Source organism: Phaethon aethereus (assembly GCF_964289735.1).
Source record: "Phaethon aethereus genome assembly, chromosome: 2".
Lineage (NCBI taxonomy): Eukaryota > Metazoa > Chordata > Aves > Phaethontiformes > Phaethontidae > Phaethon > Phaethon aethereus.
Genome location: NC_138582.1, coordinates 164027434 through 164050607, shown reverse-complemented (window position 1 = coordinate 164050607; position 23174 = coordinate 164027434). Strand labels below are relative to the sequence as shown.

The following is a 23174-nucleotide window of genomic DNA, read 5'->3' as shown; positions in this document are numbered from 1 at the left end:
GGCTGGATGGTCACACACAAAGAGTTGCAGTCAACAACTCGATGTCCAAGTGGAGACCAGTGATGAGTGGTGTTCCTCAGGGGTTGGTATTGGGACCAGCGCTGTTTGACATCTTTCTCAGTAACATGGACAGTGGGATTGGGTGCACCCTCAGCAAGTTCCAAGCTGTATGGTGCAGTCGACACACTGGAGGGAAGTGATGCCATCCAGAGGGACCTGGACAGGCTTGAGAAGCGGGCCCACGCGAAACTCATGAGGTTCAGCAAGGCCAAATACAAGGTCCTGAACATGGGTCGAGGCAATCCCAAGCACAAATACAGGCTGGGCAGAGAATGGATTGAGAGCAGCCCTGAGGAGAAGGACTTGGGGGTACTGGTTGATGAGAAGCTGGACATGAGCCAGCAGTGTGCACTTGCAGCCTAGAAGGCCAACTGTATCCTGAGCTGCATCCAAAGCAGCATGGCCAGCAGGGCGAGGGAGGGGATTCTGCCCTTCTACTACGCTCTGGGGAGACCTCACCTGGAGTCCTGCATCCAGCTCTGGGGCCCCCACCATAAAGACATGGACCTATTGGAGCAAGCCAGAGGAGGGCTTATGAAGATGATCAATGGGGTGGAACAACCCTCCTCTGAGGAAAAGCTGAGAGAGTTGGGGTTGTTCAGCGTGGAGAAGGCTCTGGGGAGCCCTTATAGCAGCCTTCTAGTACCTGAAGGGGGCCTACAAGAAAGCTGGAGAGGGACTTTTTACAAGGCCATGTAGTGATAAGACAAAGGGTAATGGCTTTAAACTGAAGGAGGGTAAATATAGACTAGATATAAGGAAGAAGTTCTTCACTATGAGGGTGGTGAGACACTGGAACAAGTTGCCCAGAGAAGTTGTGGATGCCCCATCCCTGGAGGTGTTTAAGGTCATGCTGGATGGGGCTTTGAGCAACGTGGTCTAGTGGAAGGTGTCCCTGCCCATGGCAGGGGGGTTGGAACTAGATGATCTTTAAGGTCCCTTCCAACTCAAACCATTCCATGATTCTATGATAAGTAATACTGTATTTTGGCAGGTATTCTAAAAGTAGCAGCTACCGCTTCAGAGCTTTTATTTTTGTTAGATACAGACCTGCAAAACCAGAAAAAAGCGTCTACATATCCACACTATGAAGGCATTGCCATTAGACTATTTAAAAGCAATAGGTTCAAATAGATTTAATTAATATAGGTTTAAATAATAGAGCGTTTTTTCTTTTATATCCACCCAAATGTACATCTCTGACTGCAAAATTAAAGAAATATTTCTTGTATACCAAAGTCCTGCATAATGAAATGCGTTTCTGAGTGAGAAGCAGTAACCTGACAGCATCAACACTATACTCTCATTACCTGTTTCCACAGTGTTTTCTGTTTCTGCTGCCTCCAAACCATCCATACTGTCTTCATCCTCCACTGCAGTTTTTCCTCTACTCCGAGGCCTGCAAATATAAGGCAAAACTCTTTTTAAACTGAAAGCATTTTTAAGTTTTTGAAGTTTTAAATTTAAATTAAGATTTAAATAATTTCATTTCGAGTGATAATTGTCAGCACTAAATTATGTAATGTTTAAGCTAACCCATGATTTGAGTCTTGTAAATCAGAAGTTTCCTCCCCTTTCTTTTGTTCTAGGCAATGTTCTCAACAACATACACTTGAACCAGCAGTTGGCCCCTTAAGTTTTTCTGATTATTCTTAAAATACAATAACAAACTTCTACAGATCAAAAAATACGTTAAATAGGCAAGATTTTAAGATATAAGCATCCTATTTGCTGCACATAGGAGGTAACTATAGATAGATATGAAAGAACACAATTCAAAATCTGGCCAGCAGTTATACATACTATAAAATAGATACTGATCCATCCACAACATCCTTGGAAGAAATTTCTACAGAATAAAGACGGTAAAGCAATTAAATTGAAACACGTATTATTTTCAGTGAAACAAATATTTTGACACATAAAATAAAAAGTTAGGAGAGATGACTAGATGTCATCACACTGAAAAAGCCATCACGTGAGGACAGCACATCAAAACTAAAATACCTGGCAGATTTGTTTCAATTTCAACCAAGGTCTAATGGAAAACAGACAGGTTTGTGCCACAAATTCCAGCCTTTTTTCCCAGCCTGGCTCTTCAGCAACTAACGTGGTGGGCTGTTGAGAAGCCCAAGCATCCAGATTCCCAGCTGTTCAGCAGCCCATTTGAAAGGGAGCCAAGAGCTTGGCACCTCGCCTCCCAAATTTTCAGGCTGCTTGGCAACCTGCCTGGCATGCTGACGGAAAGCCTGGGAGACCCTGGGAGCTTCTGATTCCAAGTACACAAATTCTGAGTGGTTTGGGGCATCTCAGCAGTTCCAACATCCCAGAACTCCCAGGCAACCATTCACTCAACCAACATGCCTTGAATTGGGATGCCATGCAGGCCGGCACATGGGCATCCCGCTTGTCCCCCCCAACAAAACCGCTCCAGTTCTTCTTTCACAGAGAATTCTGAAAGGTTTGGGATTCTGAAAGGTTTCCCCCTATGTTGGGGAAAAAGGTTTTTGGTTGCTTTTTTTTCTGAAGTGATTAAATAATTCCAAAACCTGCATTTCCTTTTTTTTTTTTTTTTACAGTCTGTTATAATACTTAAATCTATCCAAACTGTTTCAGAACTAGATCTGCTAAGTCAGCTACAAAATAAACTCTACCATGCAATGTCTTTGGTTCTCATGGATTAAAGAGGATAACATGCACAGAACTGGAAGCATTTTCTGAGTCTACATGTATTGCTCTCCTGCCAGAAGTGACTGTCTTGGACTACCTAACAAGTAGACCCCTTCAAATTATGTTGGGACCAGTTTTGTCTCTGCAAAGGAGGAAAAGAATTAAAATGAAGCTCAAACCAAAGCCTGAAAAAACCCACTCAATTTACAAAGGAGCTAGGGGAAAGAGGAAAGTGAGAAGAGATGAAGGACAGGAGGACTTTTGTGGGCATTCCTATGAAATTTGTTCAGGACAATGATGAAAAACGTGGGTGCAGTGGGAGCCCTAGGAATACAAGGTTATCTTTCCCCTTGTCTGCTTATCCATAAGCAGTGACAGCATACAAGTAACACACAGAATAAGCAACAGCTTTCTTAGACCAGACAAAAGCCAGCATTTCCTTCAGTTATTTGCCACTCTGGAAGCTTCCAGTGTAGTTTCTTAAAACCCACATTTCACACCTATTTAAACCTGCACAGTGACCACAAAAAAGTGTCTTACACTCCTCCCTTCAGCCACCATGCTAGCCCATCCACACGTACAGCCATCAGTGGGCTGGCCAGAAGATGGACATGTGTTCTGGGCATGGGAAGGACCCAAACGTTTCTCTCAGTAGCATCCGAGATCATCACATGTATTTATTCCCATCCGTAATGAAGAGTAGGGAGTAGAGCACATGGACTATCATACTCATTGGATAGAATATGCTCTTCCATCAAGATTGAGATACAAGCAAGAAAAAGGTAACACTCCTCTAACACTTAGAAAAACAATGCAGCTCGTAAGAAAACAAGAGCATTTAAGTATTACATTTCTTGTAGTTCTTCACAACATCCCAGCACATCAGCCAGCACTGAAAGAAAGGATGGGAATGCAGGTAAGTGAAATCACTTCCCTTGGTGCAGGAATGCTCAAAAGAACACAACCAGCTAAGAACGGGGATTATTTCTAAATCCCACCCCAATTATTGTTCTACCAACTATCCATCTTCAACACAAAGTTACAAGTTTGTACTAAATCAGGATTACTTTGAAATCATCACAAAGGTAAATGATAATTCTTCTTTCTTCACAAGTACCCCATTTCAGTAGTCTCCAACACAATGCTGTAGATGAGGGTCACTGGACAGTGGAAAATGATGACTGTTTATGTTTATTTAATAATTTACATAGAGCTTTAGATTTTCTATTAAAATGACATTTCATGTATTAAACGCTGAAGTACCTCACAAAGCCCTGTTAAACATCTTGCTTAAACAAGAGTAATATTCACCCCTTGAACTCCCTATCGTATTTTAGCAACCTATTTAACACTAAGGAAAATCAGAGGTTTCAATTAATTAAACATAATTGCTTCTTTCAGCAACAGATACAACCACGTCTGGTGTCTTCTTCCCATTCCCCTCCCCCAAATATTCTACAAAAAGCCTTCATAATGCTACGTAGGTTTTAAAGAAAACTGAAGGAATGGTAGAAAAAATACAGTATTGTACCTTTAACTTATTTTTGCTAGTTACATTCAGTTCACAATCATCAGAAGTCATTTTAAGCCAAACATAAATTTGTAGGTTATAGAGAAAAACATAATTCAAGTCACAAAACAGTGAAATATATGCTGTATTGACAACTATTATTTAATGTTTCCACAGAAAACAACACCTGAGAAGGCCATACAGCATGCCTAACTGTTGCAATCAACAGTTGTAATAAGAATGGATTGTTTGATACTATTTGCATTAAGTTTATATATTTTATTTAATAGTTTTATACATAAAGCTTTTGGCTGGTTTGCATAACACTTAATTTTTTGACTGATAAACCCTGTAGATATTTTTATTTTTCTGTTTACTTATCCCACTCCCCCTTAAATAAAGTGGGAAAAGCAATCTGTGCTCTGTTCTCCTCCTGGGACTTGATTTTTTATTCTGAAGTTCATCCTTCTGCAGAAGGATGCGAAAAGGCTTCTGGGGCAAGACGACAGCGGGGCCAGCTTTTGCTGCCTTAAAACAACTGCAGAACGACAGCCCGCGACTATTCCCCTTCGCTCACACGAAGCCAGACACTACCAACCATAATTGCTATATTGAAGATTATAACTTCAGTTCTGCTCTAGATTTCGAAGCTCAATCCCAAACTTTCTTACTACAAGGGGCAACTACGTCGTGTTTTACCCATCACTGCAGAAACCCCATCAGCTTGCAACGGCAGAAGTACCGAACACAGATGAGCCACGTCTCCTACAGCTTACAAACAGAGAACAAAATGTACAGGCAGAGCCTGACCAATACGGGCTCTACAAGAAAACAATAAATATTAGCCAGTACAACAGGCTCGGTACGCAGCCTGAGCTGCTGCCAAGGTTTCCGCGACTGGCTTTCTCGCTTGCCTTTTTCCTACAATGGAGTTCAATTTAGAAGGAAAAAACAAAAGCACGTCTATTTATGTTTAAAAGAAGAGATCCACTGAGAGAAGGAGAACTTCTTTTAGTGTTTAAAGCACACGCAGCGTTTCATGAAACGAAGTCAACAAAAGACAAAACTACACTTTTTTTACGTATATAGGACTCCAGTTGAATATAATTACTGTCTATGATAATTTTACTCATATTAGCATAAAACAGAGCCATTTATCAAAATCCTTTGTGACCTACTCCTAAATTTGTTATCAATTAGCTTTCTTAGCTAATGCCTTTCATTAATCTCCATCTCTAAATACACAACAGTAAACAAAAATCTTGTAATTCTTCTCTGGGTAATCAACTAATTAAATTTAGCCCACAGGAAAATGAACCCAGAAAAACCTTTTGCAGGGCTCAGCAGAGCATCAGGTACTCCCTCTGCACTGGGGGAGCGCCTCGCTGAGGATGTCTCAAAGCCTTGCCGACTTCGCCAACGCAGGAAGGACACCGGGCACCTGAGCGGCTCCTGCTGAATTGCATGGCGAGCAGCACAGACGCACAACGCTGGGAGAAAATGGAAAAGTGCCCTATTCATCTGCCAGTAATCAGATACTACTTCTTTTAGTCTTTTTTACTCTTTCATTTTTTTAAACGCATGACAATTTTGCATGTTTGGTTTTGTTTGGTTGGGTTTTTTTTAGTTTGTTGGGAGGGGTGGGTACATGTTTGTTGTTGTTTTGTTTTTTTTTTTTTTAAAGGGTGACAGCAATAACACCGTAACCTTACAAGTAAAATATAACTCAAAAGTACATCTTGGATCTTACTCATTCTTTCCTCAAGGTGATCAGTAATAAGGCCACGGGCCAACATCTCCTGGAACCACATGAAATAACTGACAAAGCTACTATCCTCAGACGCCTGTCACTGCCAGGCTGCTAGTTTATGATTAACCAGAAATTATCGCCTGACACCAGTTTCTGCAAGTCCTCTGTAAGTGGCCACCAATAAAACCAGGTGACAATTTGTTCAGACCATCCATGGAAACTACCTTACTAATCCAGTCCATTTTGTTTCAGGTTTATGAGAATGTGTTCGTCCAAACCACTCCTAGAAGAGCTTCCCCTCTTTCTCAAATGCCAAAACCTGTAGATCGTTCAGGGGAGAAACCACCTTCCTTCCTACGCTTTGCAAACTGCTGAGTACAATGATGTTACTAAATATACAAAACAGGGCCAATAACCTTAAAAAGCGGTGTAACATCTGGGATACAGTAACATCCTAAACCAGCACAGATGTCTTGTTAAATGAACATCTGTCCACAGCCTTACTCTAGAAGATGGTACAGGAATGATTTATAAAAAGGTTCAATTAGTGCTGCCATCAGCACGGCTAGTAACAAATTAATGTTCACACAACAGTTTCACGAGTGAAAGCTGTTACAATCTTTTCAAGAATCTTTTTAACAGGTGTGCAAAAGCACATGCTCCCACTATTTCTGAACCGTAACTCCCAAGTACAGATGTGAAAGCTTAACTGTGCTTAAGTATAAGCTAGAATACCTAGGGTTCAGCTAGTAGCCCTATGCAAAGGGAGCCACAGCAAGTAAGAGTCAATTCATGGAAATACCTGCAAGGAAACGGGTTTTTTTCCCCTCTCTGAACGCTATTTTTCAATGTAGTCTTTACTACTTACGGGAGTTGAGAAAATTCGACATCCAAGTTTGGGTAAAATGAACAATATGGCTGTGGAAGCAAGGCAGATGCCAGCTAGCTAGAATTCATTTCAATAGCTCTAAACACTAACAAGCCTAAAATAGGAACCTCGCTATGATAGTGACTCCAGCTTCAAACTGATTCAGATTTAAAAAATTCTTAAGAGGGTTTTTTAATTGAGCAACCAGTAACAGGTGAAAATATTTTCTGCACTTGCCCTCCACAACATCTTCTTCCATACATTATAAAAAAAGAATTCAACGTATACTTCCTTCCTATTCACTTCTTATATTAAGTATGTGTATATTAAAGGCAGAAGGACCCTGTTGTATGGAAAAGATGCACAACAGGAACGTCACAAGCAATGCAAAGGTGAAAAAAAGGTGACCTTTTAGTAATAGAGAGAAGTGAAAGACTGTAGGCAACCATTTTTGTTTAAAATCTACAGAATCACTTATTAAAATCTGATTATAGAACTTGCTCATTATTAAAAGATCTCAAAAATATACTCAGTGTTGCCATTAGTCTCTTGGTACAATGAAAGAAAAGTGGGTCTCTTAATACTTCTAGTTTATAAAGGATAATAAACTTTTCGTAACTACATCAAAAAGCAGTGACCCAGCTTATGTTTAAAACCAAAACATTGCAACTTCCCATCTTACATGTCCTTAACCAGTAACGCTCTAAAAGACACTATTCATTCACACAGTGTTATTCTTTCATGCAGGCTATTACGTGCTCAGAGCTGAAACTTTTCACATCTGTATTTTATACAGTTACCTCTGAGAGCACTAAACACCTGAAATGAAAAAATATTATAGTCTTTGAGATCAGGGATGTCTAAGAAGAAGCATAAAAATAACCTAGCCTCCGCTCAATATTCTTATCTAAACTTTTCCTGTACTCCCCTGTGAGAGAAAGATTTGTCAAAGATTTCCTATGCTATGCAAAGAAATGCAAATAGGAGTCTTTTAAAGATTATTTGTACCAAATGTCGTAGATGCATCTTTGCTTTCGTTCTTAAAGTACAGTCACTGTTGACAAAAAGTAAGATAATACAAGGGAAACCAATTGATGAATGCAGAGTTCTTAAAGAAAAAAAGCTGTCCCAAGACAGGTTTTGAGCAAAATATTGTGTCTCAAGATGGATTTGCATTGCACAGTTCTAACAACAATCTAAAGGTCAAATGAATTAGTACTTTTAAGTAAATGTGAAGTTCAGGTTACCTGTATTTTCAACTTCAACTGCTCTTGCATAGTTACGTGTACTACATAGGCTCTCAGGTCAATATTAGAGCAAAATTACTTTCCATGGGAGACTGAGAAAAGGTAAATAGGATGTCCTGCCAGCAGGCACTCATCAGAACTGTCTACCCAAATCATAGAGGCATAATTACTGTAACAGGAATGTCATGTCACTGTTGGAAAATCTTAATCTCAACTCAATTTTGCAGAAGACCACCAGATCCAGGAGCCTGAAGCTACACTCCGTTGGGTAATGAGGTTGGTCTGGCCAAAGCGACCACCTTCAGCATCTTCTCTGCTCTTCCTGGAAGTTATAGTTTTTCCAGTTTGAGTCTGGAACTGCTCTTTCAAAAGATAAAGCAGATGAAGACTATCCTAGCTGAAACACAGCCTTCCTAACAAGACCATGAAATCTTCTTCCCAACTTGTTACCCATTTGGGAACATCCTCAGTGGGTTGGGCAACAGAGATGGAGGGTCACAGCAGCCAAGGACCAATCTAGGAGGATTCATTATTGGTAAGTCACAGGCACATAAAATAATAAACTTTTCACATGAGCCCACAAAATACCATGGGGTCACAGCTCTGCTACAGCCAGTTACAGACTGAAATATTGAGGCTAGGGACACTACACAGCAACGTACTTCTGCACACCTTTCTGTGATACTATTACATGTGAAAATCTGAGTTTGATGTTAGAAGTATGAAGCCAGGTTGCCTGATCTACATGTATGGACTGTTCCGATTTGGAGACAGTTCAAATAACAGAGTGAGAAATCATATAAAAGGCTTTCAGATATTTCAACTTTTTTTTTTTTGCTTTTCAAACTGACTGTTTAGACATCTATAACTTCTGTAAGCAAAAATTACCTTTAGCCAAGTATCTGTCACGTTAACTCATATCTCTCACATTAACGCAGCAATATACAGTATCAAAAATTGCTACAGGTTCTTATTTCTCAAGTACTACCTTCTCACTGATAGGTAGTCTCATTGTCTGTCTTGCAGTTTGTAGTTTTAGTTCTGTAACACAAAACACATTACCTGCAGACCTTAACCATTCTACACATTTCAGAAATAATTATATTACAAAAAAACTTCTGATGCAATTACAACCTTCGAACACATTATACATTTGCAGTTTTGCACAAACGACATCCTTGACGCGTTTGTTACCAATGCACTTAGCCATATTCACTATCAAAATAATGCAAAACAACAGACCAGAATTTCAGCGCTTGGACTATTTTTTAAAACCTTTTCTGGAACCACATTAAGACAAATCTTTGGAAGCACCAGCAGCTACAAGTCAAGCTGACTGCATGTTTCCAGCTCCCAGCCACTTCTATGTACCTACCTGGCTCCAGATTTGGTAACGGCTATATTGTTATGATTCTGCAGACAACGCTTCGTGTGAGGGTCTTTGATGAATTTGCTAAATGATGCTTATCAGGACTGCAGAATGGTTCCACATGTTCTATTTTTACAGGCAAGGAGAATGAAAATGGCAATACTAACAGTTGAGAGACCACTGGCATTGTCAAAACCATAAATCTTCTAACCCTTGCAAGAGTTTCATGGGTGCAGCTGCATCAAACACTTCACTTGCTCGCACTTTTCCTTCCTTTAAGTAAAGAAAACTGCATCAAAACATGCTACTGTATCAAACGCTGTCTCTTCCTGATGGGTAGTGTAAGCATTCACTTGCATCAGAACACATGTTTCTTCATGACAACAGCTATGGGAAGTTTTAACTCCTCCAATCTTGTGACAGCCATGATGCCTACAATTTTTTACGCGCAACAGGACCACGCTCTTGCTTTTTTGAAGAATTAAGAAATATCCAGCTACTTGCTTCTTCACAGGTTGCAGGCTTAGCCTGCAATACAATGGTGAGGACTGTAATTCTCATGTCTGGTGATTTCAAGATCCCGTACATAAAATTCAGCAGATCTGAATCATCATGTATGAGAAACAGCTGCCAAGTACTTGGAACTTGGTGGAAGTTTTTGTCTCTGTGAACAGATTTTTGTAATTTTAGCACCATTAATTAAGAGTCATTTTCAAAGATTTCTTTTTGAAACTTTGCAGTCTGCCAGCATCTTACCACAGTAAGATTGTGAAGATTCTTTCAAAATCCATTTGTCTGCTTATGTTAAATATTCTCACTGGACATATTAAATGCAGGTGCAAACTGTGCCGTCTGCCGTAACACCCAGCCACGCAGAGTGCAGGTATACAAACCACCAAGTGATCTAGTACTACAGTTTTTACTCAAAAAATGTGTTTTCTACCCAGCAAGTACAAGCTGAATACAATGATCATAAAAAGCTCTAACCATTGCTTTTATTCATTGTTAATTCAATTAGCATAATCAAAAAACAATGCTAATAGTCAATTCTTATCTATTGTATAAATTTCTTCAAGAGAAACTAAATCCCACTCGCACGACATTGTTTTGAGAGGTTTCCAGATCTTACATCTATCAAAATGCATCAGTCAACTCAGAACATCTCATGCTTTCTCATCCAATAAAGCTCAGTATCTTTTGTATCAAATCAATTTTACTCATGTCCTTTGAACTAACTGCAAACACAAGCCTTCCTGTAGATTACTTGGAAAATAATTCCATTCATTCTTAAGCTTTTGAAATAATTCTGATCCCACCAATATCACAAAAAAACCCCACCTGTGTCTCAGATGCTGTTACAGGATTCCCTGAGAAAGGCATCCATCCTCCCCTGAGCTCCTCTTTACAACAGGCAATAAACAAACTGCGGCCAACAATACCCGTGTATTTCCCTACTGCTTTCCCCAACAGGCATTTAAGCTTAAACTAGAAGGATCACGTCATCAAAGGGCCAGCAGTACCCAAAGCGATATAAATAACCTGCTTTTCTGCAAGATGCTGACTTAGAACACATTAGGCAGAATTTTCTTACTACTACCCAAATTAATTGGTGGCATGTAAGAAAAGTAGTTCTTGCATGTTAACTACAGTTTGTCATTACTCATCTAAAATGGATTCAGACAGGGGACAAAAAACACAACAGAAATTAATGTCATATCACCACGTATCTTTTCCATCTGTTAGCACCCTTAGTGCTCCTTATAAAGAAATGCTTTTTTGTTTCAGATAATGTCAACAAGTATTATGAAATATTTTTCTTTCAATAAAACTGCTAAACCTAGGAAAGCCAAAGGGAAAAACACAAGATCGGCTCGCTAATTAAAAATCCATTAGAACTTATGCAGAAGGCTGGAAAATCTCAGAAGAATAAAAATAGACCTAAAAAGAAAATGGGCAATGTAATCAGAAGGGTGTCAGTGTAAATTTATAATTCCCATGAATTGTTTTTCTTTTAACAAAACTGTTTTCAAACTAGAAGTAAATCCTAAAAGCCAGATCATGGAAACTATTTTTATACCACAGTAAATAAAACTCTGGAAATACTGTTGTGAAATATAAACAACAACATAAGTAGCTAATAAGCAATACTCCGAAGTGCAGTCACAACTAATACAAGTCTTCAAACATGTTTAAAAGCTTCTGTAAAAACAGACATAGAATCATAGAACAATTTGGGTTGGAAGGGACCTTTAAAGGCCATCTGGTCCAACCCCCTGCAGTGAGCAGGGACACCTTCAACTAGATCAGGTTGCTCAGAGCCCCATCCAGCCTGACCTTGAACGTTTCCAGGGATGGGGCATCTACCACCTCTCTGCGCAACCTGTTCCACTATTTCACCACCCTCATTGTCAAAAATTTCTTCCTTATGTCTAGTCTAAATCTGCCCTCTTTCAGTTTAAAACCATTACTTCTTGTCCCATCGCAACAGGCCCTGCTAAAAAGTCCATCCCATCTTTCTGATAGGCCCCCTTTAAGTACTGGAAGGCTGCAAGAAGATCTCCCTGGAGCCTTGCCTTCTCCCAGCTGAACAACTCCAACTCTCTCAGCCCGTCAGCACAGCTGTTCCATCCCTCTGAGCATTTTTATGTACTCCTCTGGAGCTGCTGCAACAGGTCCATGTCTTTCCTGTGCTGAGGGCTCCAGAGCTGGGGTCTCACCAGAGAAGAGGGGCAGAATCCCCTCCCTCGCCCTGCTGGCCATGCTGCTTTGGGTGCAGCCCAGGATACAGTTGGCCTTCTGGGCTGCAAACACACATTGCCGGCTCATGCCCAGCTTCTCATCCATCAGTACCCCCAAGTCCTTCTTGGCAGGGCTGCTCTCAATCCCTTCATCCCCCCAGCATGTATTGAAATCGGGGGTCACCCCGACCCAGGTACAGGACCCTGTACTTGGCCTTGTTGAACCTCATGAGGTTCACACAGGCCCATGCCTCAAGCTTGTCCAGGTTTCTCTGGATGGCATCCCGTCCCTCAGGTGTGTCAACCGCACCACTCAGCTTGAGTCATCTGCAAACTTGCTGAAGGTGCACTCGATCCCACTGTCTATGTCACTGATGAAGATACTAAACAGTACTGGTCTCAATACAGACCCCTGAGGAACACCACTCATCACCGATCTCCATCTGGACATGGAGCCATTGACCACTACACTCTGGATGCGACCATCCAAACAAATCCTCATCCACCCAACAGTCCACCCATGAAATCCATCTCTGTCCAATTTAGGAGAAGGATGTTGTGGGGGACTGTGTCAAAGGCCTTGCAGAAGGCCAGATAGACGACATCTGTAGCTCCTCCCTTGTCCACTGATGTGGTCACTCCACTATAGAGGGCCACTAGGTTGGTCAGGTGGGACTTGCACTTGGTGAAGCCATGCTGGCTGTCTCAAATCACCTCCCTGTCCTCCATGTGCCTTAGCACAGCTTCTAGGAGGATCTGTTCCATGATCTTCCCAGGCACAGAGGTGAGGCTGACAGGCTGGTAGTTCCTAAGGTCCTCCCTGCTACCTTTTTTAAAAATGGGGGCATTGTTACCCTTTTTCCAGTCTCCAGGGACTTCACCCAACTGCCAAGACTTTTCAAATAGCATGGAGAGTGGCTTGGCAACTACATCAGCCAATTCCCTCAGGACTCTGGGATGCATCTCGTCAGGTCCCGTGGACTTACGTATGATGTACCAATCTCTGTAAGGCATAAATGCTGCTTCCTGCTAACAAAACTGTCCAATACTTTTTTCCCATTCCTGAAGAGGATTCTTCTAACCTGGAGACACAAATTTCCCTTCTGACAATCACAGGTTTACAAATAGACCAAAATAACTGTAATAGAGAACTTCTAAGCTTCTGTTCAAAGGACTGTTAAACTACCATCTTTATTTGGGACAATGATCATTGCTGTATACCCATGTTCTCATAATTTCACCTCTTTTTATTTGAGACCATTACAAACTATATCAGGCTACCTTCTCTGTTTTTTCTCTATGCCAGTCTTCTGTCCATTAAAATTACGTATACAAATTCACCGTAGTTTTTTAGAATTGTTATTCCCTCATTTCTTTAATTTACCTTTTTCCATGTTTTTCTTTAAAGAAATGTTAATGAAAAGATGGGTTTTCCGTCACTTGATGCTAGAGGAGTTCTACTACCTGATCAACTCCTTCACATACCCCCAGCACCAGATGAGATCAGGCTGTGACAGAAGCGCTACCAAAAGAACGATCTGCTGCTCAGCCTACGTCATACGATACAGGTCAGAGTTATAAACAAAACTGTATCTGTGTCACATGATAGGGGCACATATCCAGCGAACCTTGTTACAGCAACTACTACAATGGAAGTCATCCAAGAGGACCAACTGATACCTCCAGGTCAAGTTCCTTTGAGGCCATCATCCAAGGACACACAAGCAGTAAGGTTAGTCTATATACTGCACTGCAAGTTGCAAAGGGTCCTCAAGTTCTGCATCTTCTCTCCAGTTCCACAGATATCCTCAGTTTAAAGAGGCAAGGAAATGTCTTTTTAAGGTAGTAGGAAATTAATTCTCAAAATTTATGTTCAGTATGGAAAAAATGCCAAAATACTCCAAGATTCAAACATGCTAACCTGAAGACACAGAAATAATGTTAAAACAAAGTTTAAGCATTAACACAGATGGAGTTTATACCCAGCAAAACACAGCTGATTTTCATCCAGATCAGTTATCCTATTTCATTCATTGGAGGTCCATGAACATTTGTGCTGGAAGCAGCAAGGGAGAAGGGCACTGATAGGAAAGAGTAGCTAGAGGAAGAGGAAAGGGAACAAAGCGAGTGACGCTTCTTTTGGTGACAGTGTAAGTGACACTGTCTTAAAGAACTTGGAAAATACAATCTGAATCACTCGCTTCCTATCTTTTTCCAGAACCCACCAGAAAAACAAGTAATGAAGATAATCAGAAATTATACTAAAACTGATTTATAATGGGACTATTTGTATATTTACCTAATTTTTTCTGAGCATAGACCTTCTGGAATGACAGCTTCTTAGATATTTATACTTTTATTTCAGCTTTCTTTTTACATATACACATATGCTTCTAATTAACATTTACAGCATGAAAGTTCAATTCTACTCACCAGACCACGTAGCCTCAAAAATTATCTTAATCAAACCGTTCAGAAGTACTTCCAGGTATCAAAAGCTGGCAGAGCAGCTCTGTAACAGCTATACTTGCAACCATTTGTGCAGACAACACTCCCAGGGGAAGCGCATACGGCTAGGTGTAACTTACAGCAGCCCCAAGGCTACTCAGATTTACCCAAGTACTGTCTTGGTATTACGACAGGACAGAGCAGAGGCTAGTTCACTATTTGACCACACACGAATTTCAGCAGTAAAACCAGTAATTTTTGTTACAGTATTACTTCTGCATAACTGATTTTTTTTCCCCTCTATTTTTGCACACTGAAATTTCCCCTTGAAGTACCTGAAAGCCTTCATGATGACAAAAGAATTACAAGTGAGGTATATTATGTCCTCAGAATCTTAGAAACCATTTGTATTTTGCAATCAATATATTAAAGATTATATTTGAAAAGAATCTTCGACCACAAAAACATTCAACATTTATTACACCATCCATGAAAAGGCTGATAAAGAGAGTGCTATCAAAACAGAAGTCCAGCTGCTCACAGACTCACTGGATACAATGCCTGAATCATTATCCACATGAGTCTGATAGCCATAAGCATCACTAAACAACTGTCATTGATTGAAGCCCGTCTTTCAGAAGGACATTCACTTTGCCATACCCTTTGTCGTTTGATCCTCCTTATGAATTCATGCTCATTTCCTATGTGAACTTCTCTCATTTCAGTTTTCAACCACTGGCTCTTGTTGTGCCTTTTCCTCTTATGTTAAGGAACCCTTAAGAACTCAGTATTTTCTCCACTGGAAGTATTATCCACTCTAATCAAGCTACTACTTAGTTTTAGAGTTTGAATTCTCCACCCTCCCATAAACTAAACAGACTAAGCATCTTTATCTTTCTCACCAAAGGAATACCCTCCAAAGCTTTCTACCATCTTTGGTCTGCTTCATGACTTTTCACCAACATTTCGGTCTTTTAATCATGGATATCAGAATCACATTAAATAAGGCTGCAGTCAATCTCACAATCTCTGCAATAAACAGAGCTTCAGGACAGAGCCACAAACACCCCACACTAAATCCCTTGCCAGAAATGCTTCTCCCTGTACTACGTACACTGCCTACACCTCTACACGGTGACACCATTCCTCTCCTTAGGGTGAAGTGCATTTTGTTTAAATGTGCTTATTCGACCCAAAGCCCACTTTTGCCTCTTCCCTATGCTCATCCACGTCAGATTTCACCAACAGTACTTGTTATTAATATTGACTAATACCAGACTTCATTGCTGGAGGACCACTCACAAAACCCGAAGTGAGGCAACAACAGTTCCCAAAGACAACAAAGTGCTTTGTCAGCCAGCTCTTAACCCAATTACTGTAGGTTTCATTCCTCTGAATAATTCAAACAAATAGCTTTAATCAGGATATAAAACACTGTTAGGCCCAGAACCTTTTTAAGAAATCCATTTACATTACATCTTCATAGAAAACTACGGATAAAGGATCACATCAGGTGACCCAAAATCTACCATCAAAGGCAACTTTCAAAACTCACATAGTATGTAAAAGATAGGATGAAAAGCAAGGGAAGGAATTAGAAAAAAAAACCACAAAACCTAAGAGTTCCTACCTCTAAAGAATGTAGTAAATATATTTATTTCCAAAATAAAAAGTTAGAAGGCATCTATTCTCCACACCATTTCTGCATATTTAACCATCAAGGCATGTACTACCACCACCTCAACTGCAAGGGGCTTGCTCTCTCAAAAAGTTGTGCCTTCTCCATCCTCTTGATTTCAGTGGGAACCATGGGATTTCACCGTCTCAGAGAACTGAGCAGCATGTATTTCAATATACTTTGTAGCGTAATAAAATATTCTACTGAAATTATGAGATCTAAAAAACAATGACTTTATTGCTTCTTACAACTTTTTCACTGTAAAATTCAACTCCAAGGTAGTAATTGGCAGGGACAAAATTATGTAGCAATTAGGGCATGACAGCAAAAGCAAACAAGAACTGAAAATGGGTTTGACACTTCTGGTAACAAGCAGGTAATTATCACAGCAGCTTGAAAGGGGCATAATCAACCAAACTGACATCATCCCTCCCACATAATAAAATGTGAAATCCCTTTACGTGCATTGTAGCTCTTACACACAGCTGGTAAATGCTGCTAGTCTAGTCTCGATGTCTGTGTCTGCAGAGCAGCTGAGGTTACATTTGCGACAGTTCAACAGTGGATAATTTCCTATTACATGTTTTCATCCCTTGTGGACTACAGAGATTATTTCTAGAAAACGGTATTTTATGAAAATGCCTTCTCTTCTCTCAGTATAACTTTGTTTACAAAGTTCCTAGAATATAGGGGGGAAAAAAAAAAACCTCTGCCTAACAGGCATAGTTACTGTTACACCACCACCTGCAAGATAAAAGAGGTTTAATATTTTTAATATAAAAGTAGGAAGTTGCACTCTTAACTACTAGATTTTACCAACACTTTTTTTCCCTCCATGACACATTTTATTTAAACTTAGGTGTGAGCGTGGACGTGCCTGTTGTTCATATCAACACAAAGTTTAGCTGTATAATAAACGGTAATGCATTCATCTTCATAACCTTCATATTTGAGGTAATTAAAATATAATCTGTAAAAAACAGTCATTTATCTGCTGTTCCCTTTCAGCATAATTTTATTGCAAGATTCTCACTCTCATCAGTGAGTCTGGAATACCCATCAGCCCTGACTGACTCAATAGCATTTGTTTTATCTGTCAGAGAAAGTTGGGGGGGAATCTCCTTCCCCTTTTTCTATATTTTGTATATTCCTAACCTGTGTTCTTCTCCATTTTCTCTCTCCTTGTGTTGACAAATCCATTTACTTCCATACTGTCTGTCAATACCATTAGCTTGCTGCTTCCGCCTTCTTCCAGCTCATTAACGACAGTAAGGCTGAACCCAACACTAATCCCTACAGTCTGCCATTAACTATTTCTATCCAGCTCCAATCTCTTAGATGGGTTTTGTTCCTTGTTTCTTGGATACAAGCAATTTCAAACGCACTGGAATCGCAGCTCAATTTGTATTGATTTTTCAAGAGAAATTTCCACAAAACATTTACAGAGTACCTGCACCTATAATTTTTTTAAACTGTGCTGCAACTACTGTAAGTAAAATGTATGAATTATTAACACTTACTTTCTCATCTTTAAAAGCTCAGCACTAACACATCACAACACGTATTCTTTATACACCTGTTATCTTGAGCAATCTATTTTTTTATCTATTTATTTTGTGACCTTGGGCAATCTATTTTTTTGCACAAAATTCTCACCAAGATAACCCAAAGCTGGGTTCCTGGATCTCAACTTTTCAAAAGTATTAAGGCAATTTTGAATAACATTATTAATTTCAAAATTTATATCTGAGGACTGTGGAGCCTAGACATGGGCATGCCTTGACTTGTGGAAGGTTTAGTTCACTGGCAAGTAAAACAGATGTAGGCACAACAGGAACCATTTGATTGCTGACTATGTGTTACTGACATGATAAAGATGTTAATCTAATCTAAGACAAGACTAAATCTTGTCTTTTTTCTTCATATCTCAAGCATTTAAAACCTTAAATTACTTACAAAGGTTAAAATTGCACAAGTTCTAAAGTTTTATCAAGAATTCTGTTAATTAAAAAAGAAATTATAAAAGCACAAGTTTACCAATGTAAAACTATACCATAGAAAGTGAAAGGAAACATAACCTAGAAGCTAAAAAAGGTAGAGTAAGTTAAAAAAAATAAAAAAAAAAAATTTAAAAATTTTATTTCTAAACAAACTGCTATCGAAGAGGCCTTCTCCTCTTTAGCACATTGCTTCTGTGAACACTACGATTCTACTGTGAGAATCTACAAATACAAAAAATAGCTTTATACATAACACTTCAGAAAGTCAGCACGGGTCAAAGCAAAACTAACAGGACTTGGACAACCGTCAAATATTCACCTGAAGTAACACATAAGTCGCACCTACCCTTTACAAATTGAGAATACAATACTGTCAGAAGCGAGTTTGCAGCCAGGTTCTCCAGGCAGCGTGCTTGCAGTCGCACTGGCAGAGGAACAGGGCTGAGCAGCTGCAATAAAAAAGCGACTGCCTAAGTCACTGCTGCCAGCAGAACAAGTCTCTGGAATCATGGCCTTAAATGCCCTGTAAATACAGAGCTAACTACAAAGTTTCCATTACTAACAAAACATGGGTAGGTAAATTACCAGGCAACACTTCCTCAGAAGCGATGAGGTGGGAAACCTTCAATAACCTTCCCCACCTTTTCTTCTCCACTCATCTTTGTTCTGTTTTGGTGACAGATTCCACTAGAAATGCCTTTTTACTGCAAACTTAAGAAAGCTACAGCAGCGTCCAGGATCTGCAGCATTCAGCATACTGGAAAACTGACATTCTAGAATACTTTAATTGTCAAGACTTGGCAGAAAATCTAAGACACACAGAAATTTCAGGCACCAATGTTCTGGCCTACAAGCTACAAAACAAGAACATAAAGTCATCTCATAGAGGAACAAAAACTGGTTTTCTTCTTTGCATCTCAATCCTACAATAAAGATAATCTGGTTGGTTCAAGGTCCCCAAGGGAAACTTCCTTATAGAATCATAGAATAGTTTCTTCATCTGAACAGCTGGGAATAATGTTTTCTTGGAGGAAGTACAGTATTTTGAAGTAGAGCTCCTCCCAGTAAGAGCTCTCAGAGGATGCCAGGCAAACATAAAATTAATAACAACACCAAAACTTTTACCTTCTCTAGATACAGACACACCCCAACGCCTTATTTTCTTATATCCAATTTACAGATATGTTGAGGGTTTACTTCTTCCAAAAATGAAATCAAAAGTTGAGGATTAGCTTCCCTTGGAAAATAAAAACAAACTAGGGCTTCAGTCTCACTAGCCACACCCCACATGAGCATGAGCCAACATTTAATTGATTGTAGAATAACACTAAGTTGGTAACATAGAACCTAAGAATGTCATCTTAAAGAAAAAAAAAATCAATACAGAAAAAGTGCTACCATTAGAAAGCACTGCTTAGTAATGCCACTGAACTAGTTCCAAGCTGAAATAAAAACTATCAACAAATATGAACTTTGTTAGCTAAATAAATTTCTGTTGTTTCACTTCCAAATGAAATGAAAGAACTGTTTAAATGCTTAGCCTTGGATGCGCACAGTAAAATAAAAATGCATGAACCCGAGAGTCCACCTCAAAACTATCACACTTGCATGTGTAGTGCTGAATAATTAACCTACGTACTTCTTCAAGGACCGTCTGAAAGCCCTTCTGTCTTTTATGCTTTCTGTTATCAGCATCATTCAGAGAATTTGGCTTAAAAGCCTATACAATTCCAAATTATTATGAAAGCTTTTTTTTTTTTTTCCTGGATGGAAAACTACAAATTCTGCAGACTTCTGCATGAATTCTTCTTCTGAAGAATTCTGTTCTTTTTTTCAAGTTTCCTTGGCCGTAAATTTCATATTCAGGTTCATCCAAAAGAAATCACAAAAATTAAAACTGTTGAGTTTAATACCTAATAAATGTATCTATATCATCACTACTACAAGGCATAAAGGAATCTACCAACAGTTTTGATTTTTTTTTTAATTAATTATAGCACGGTTTACAAAAAGCACTGTTTAAGAACGAATCAGTGGGGAAAAAACCCTGAAATATTCCATATGTTCCTAAAAATATCACATAAAAATAAGTTTGCTACCCTGTTTCACCAGCTGCAAAATCCAATCTCTGCTGCTTTGCACACACTTGAACTTTATACAAACCAGGTTTTGCACCATTCATAAATATCACAGGCAAAATACAGTGTTGCTCTTACACATAACTTATTAACATCTTAAACATGAAGAAAGGTTTCTGCTTCTTTTTATGGAACAGTTGCTCTGAGTGAGAATAAGAACTACTGATGTTCTTAGCACAAATAAGAAAAAACTTTGATTTTTAGAAGATACTTGCTTCTTAAGAGAGACAACAGAAACTACCAAAGTCAACCAGTTCTTCTACATGACAACTGCATCAAAAGAATAAGAGTACTTAAAATAAGTGTGACTCAGATAAGCAGCTACTATGGGTTTACAACAGGGACCCTGTTTCAATAAAGCAAAATGAGTTCCAATATTCTCCTACAAACAGATTTTTAATACTTGCATTAAAGCTAAGGAAAACAGTCACGCTCCTATTACGGGCTTTTAAAAACAAATTTATAAAAGAAGCATGTCTGAAGCCACATCTTAAAAAGATTAACAGCCAACAAACTACTTAGAAATTTTCATCCTATTATTCAGGAAGATCTAAGAATACCAAAATATTTTTAAAACAATAATAGAAAGTTAAGATTTAAGCCACATTAGAAAACACTCCCCTAAAGCTTCCAGTTATTGCAATACTTCTTAAGGCAGTTTCATGATAAAAATACTTTTTTTGTGTGCAGAGACATACAAAAGGATTCTTTGGGATGCCAAACACTTTCAGAACTCTCCAGTGATGACTCATCCTGTTATGTATACAAAGCTTTCATTAAATAAAAAAAGTCAGTTGGCATCATTACAGATCCTCAGTTAGCAATCTTCAACTTACTGTTATTTCTTGTACAAAGTACTCTAAACACTCTGCAATAAAGTATTCTGGTATGCTAATTTTGGGGAGGAAAATGTGCAACTTAACTCGAATGTCCTTTCTTATACAAAGAGTTTCTACTCCACAAAGTGCTCCAAGATGGCCTCGAATACAATTTTTAGCTAGACAGAAATTCTTTGTTGCTCCATGCCAGTTCCTTGCCAGTTGTGATCAATTATTTTGCCAAAAAAGAAAAATAAGTCTTTCAAAATGAAAGATGAGTGTAACAAAAAGAATCACTTCTAAAAAAAAAAAAAGGGGGGGGGGGCGGGAGGGAGAGTTTAACTGCTCCTGAAAACTTTGACAGCATTCCTTTGGGCTGTCTTAGAAGCATCATTTGAATCCCACCTCCCCCCAAATGAATTTATTTAGATAATCTGTTGTACTTGAACAAAATCGCAATAAACTGAAAACTGCCACATAGGTGCAAATAATTGTAATGAACTGTATGACTGTACTGGCAAGTATTTTCCAAAAAGCCAGCTTTCGTTTTTGTATACATACCTTCTTTTGAAATGTGGTGTGGTTTTTTTTAATTGGCTGTTGTTTGCTTTACTTATACATGTGCGTGTTTGCAAGATGTACAAGAAACCAGGAGCTTCCCACCGCGCTACATACAGTACAAGCATCCCGCACTTTGCTCCATCAAGTGTTGGATCCGGTCCTTCCAGACCAGGCGTACAAGTCCAGAGGATGGTTTTCATTCATGCCTGCTCATCTTCTGCCTGCAGGCAGAAGGCAACCACGTACAAACCCAGGTAACAGCAGCTGTGGAGCTTTAAAATCAAACATTTACCTTCTGAAACTCATCTGAAGATTCATTTTGCACAGGCAGCTAGCCTGGAGTTAGCAACCCTCCCACAGCATCATCTGGCCAAATCGAAACGAACAGGCAAGATACAAGTAATTTCCTTTATTTTCAATCCTTCCAGCCACTCACTTCTCTAATAATTCAGCTCCTAATGTTGATCCTTTTCTAAATATGGCCACATATGCATAAGAAGCAAGCCTCAGCGCCAGCTATGCAATTTCTCTTTCCCACTGGGGACACACTTTCCAGCATCTCAGATGTTTTCAGAACAGACGCCTCCCCCACCATTGCCACATATACATTTTATTTTCTTTCTTATAAATGCCTCTTACCCACAGTAGTTACAAGCGCCAAATCATCCGATTTCACAGAGTGTCAAAAGAAAACGACAGATCTAGGAACTTACATAGCATTCTCTATCCCTTTTTCTTCTGCAACATGTTGATTTGGAAATAATACTCTTCGTTTGCTCAAATTCCAACCACCACATCAGCTGTCCCTCTCCAGTCATTTATGCTGATCATAGGACTTGATCAACTGTACCACTGTACCATGCTTCCAATAAGTTTATGCTTTCCATAGGTACTGCCAAGGCTACCCAATCAAGGATACAAATTAAATTTGTGGATTCATGCTACGAGTCTTTGAGCTTGAAGCATACTGATTTCCATGGTTCACAAATAATAAACGTAAGGAACAGCCCAGTTTTTTCCACTCCCAGACAAGATAAGAAGGCGTGTCTTAGAAAGTACAACTAAATCCTTTTGATTTTTTAAATTTAGTCATAAATTTTTGTTATTCTCTCATTATTTATGTGCTACCACAGGTGGTCATGGCAAATGACCAACATAATTTACGCTGTTCTCTAACTGTAAGACTAGCTTATTAATTACATTTTTTTTAAAAAAAAAAGGCAACCTCTTTGGTAGTTAAAAAGCAGAGGGATAGAAAAATAAGATGAACCCCCAGCCAACAACAGGAGCTTCACATTTCATATTTGTCTTTAGAAGAC

The 23174-nt window shown here is 39.2% G+C and overlaps 1 protein-coding gene across 1 annotated transcript in view; it reads right to left on the bottom strand.

The window, feature by feature from the left end:
• The window catches only part of KMT2C (lysine methyltransferase 2C), a gene marked incomplete at its 5' end in the record, with an annotated part of 201819 nt that overhangs the window by 150277 nt on the left and 28368 nt on the right, over positions 1-23174 (bottom strand). The window contains 1 exon segment of the mRNA XM_081996665.1: positions 1371-1459. Coding sequence (XP_081852791.1) covers positions 1371-1459 — 89 coding nt within the window.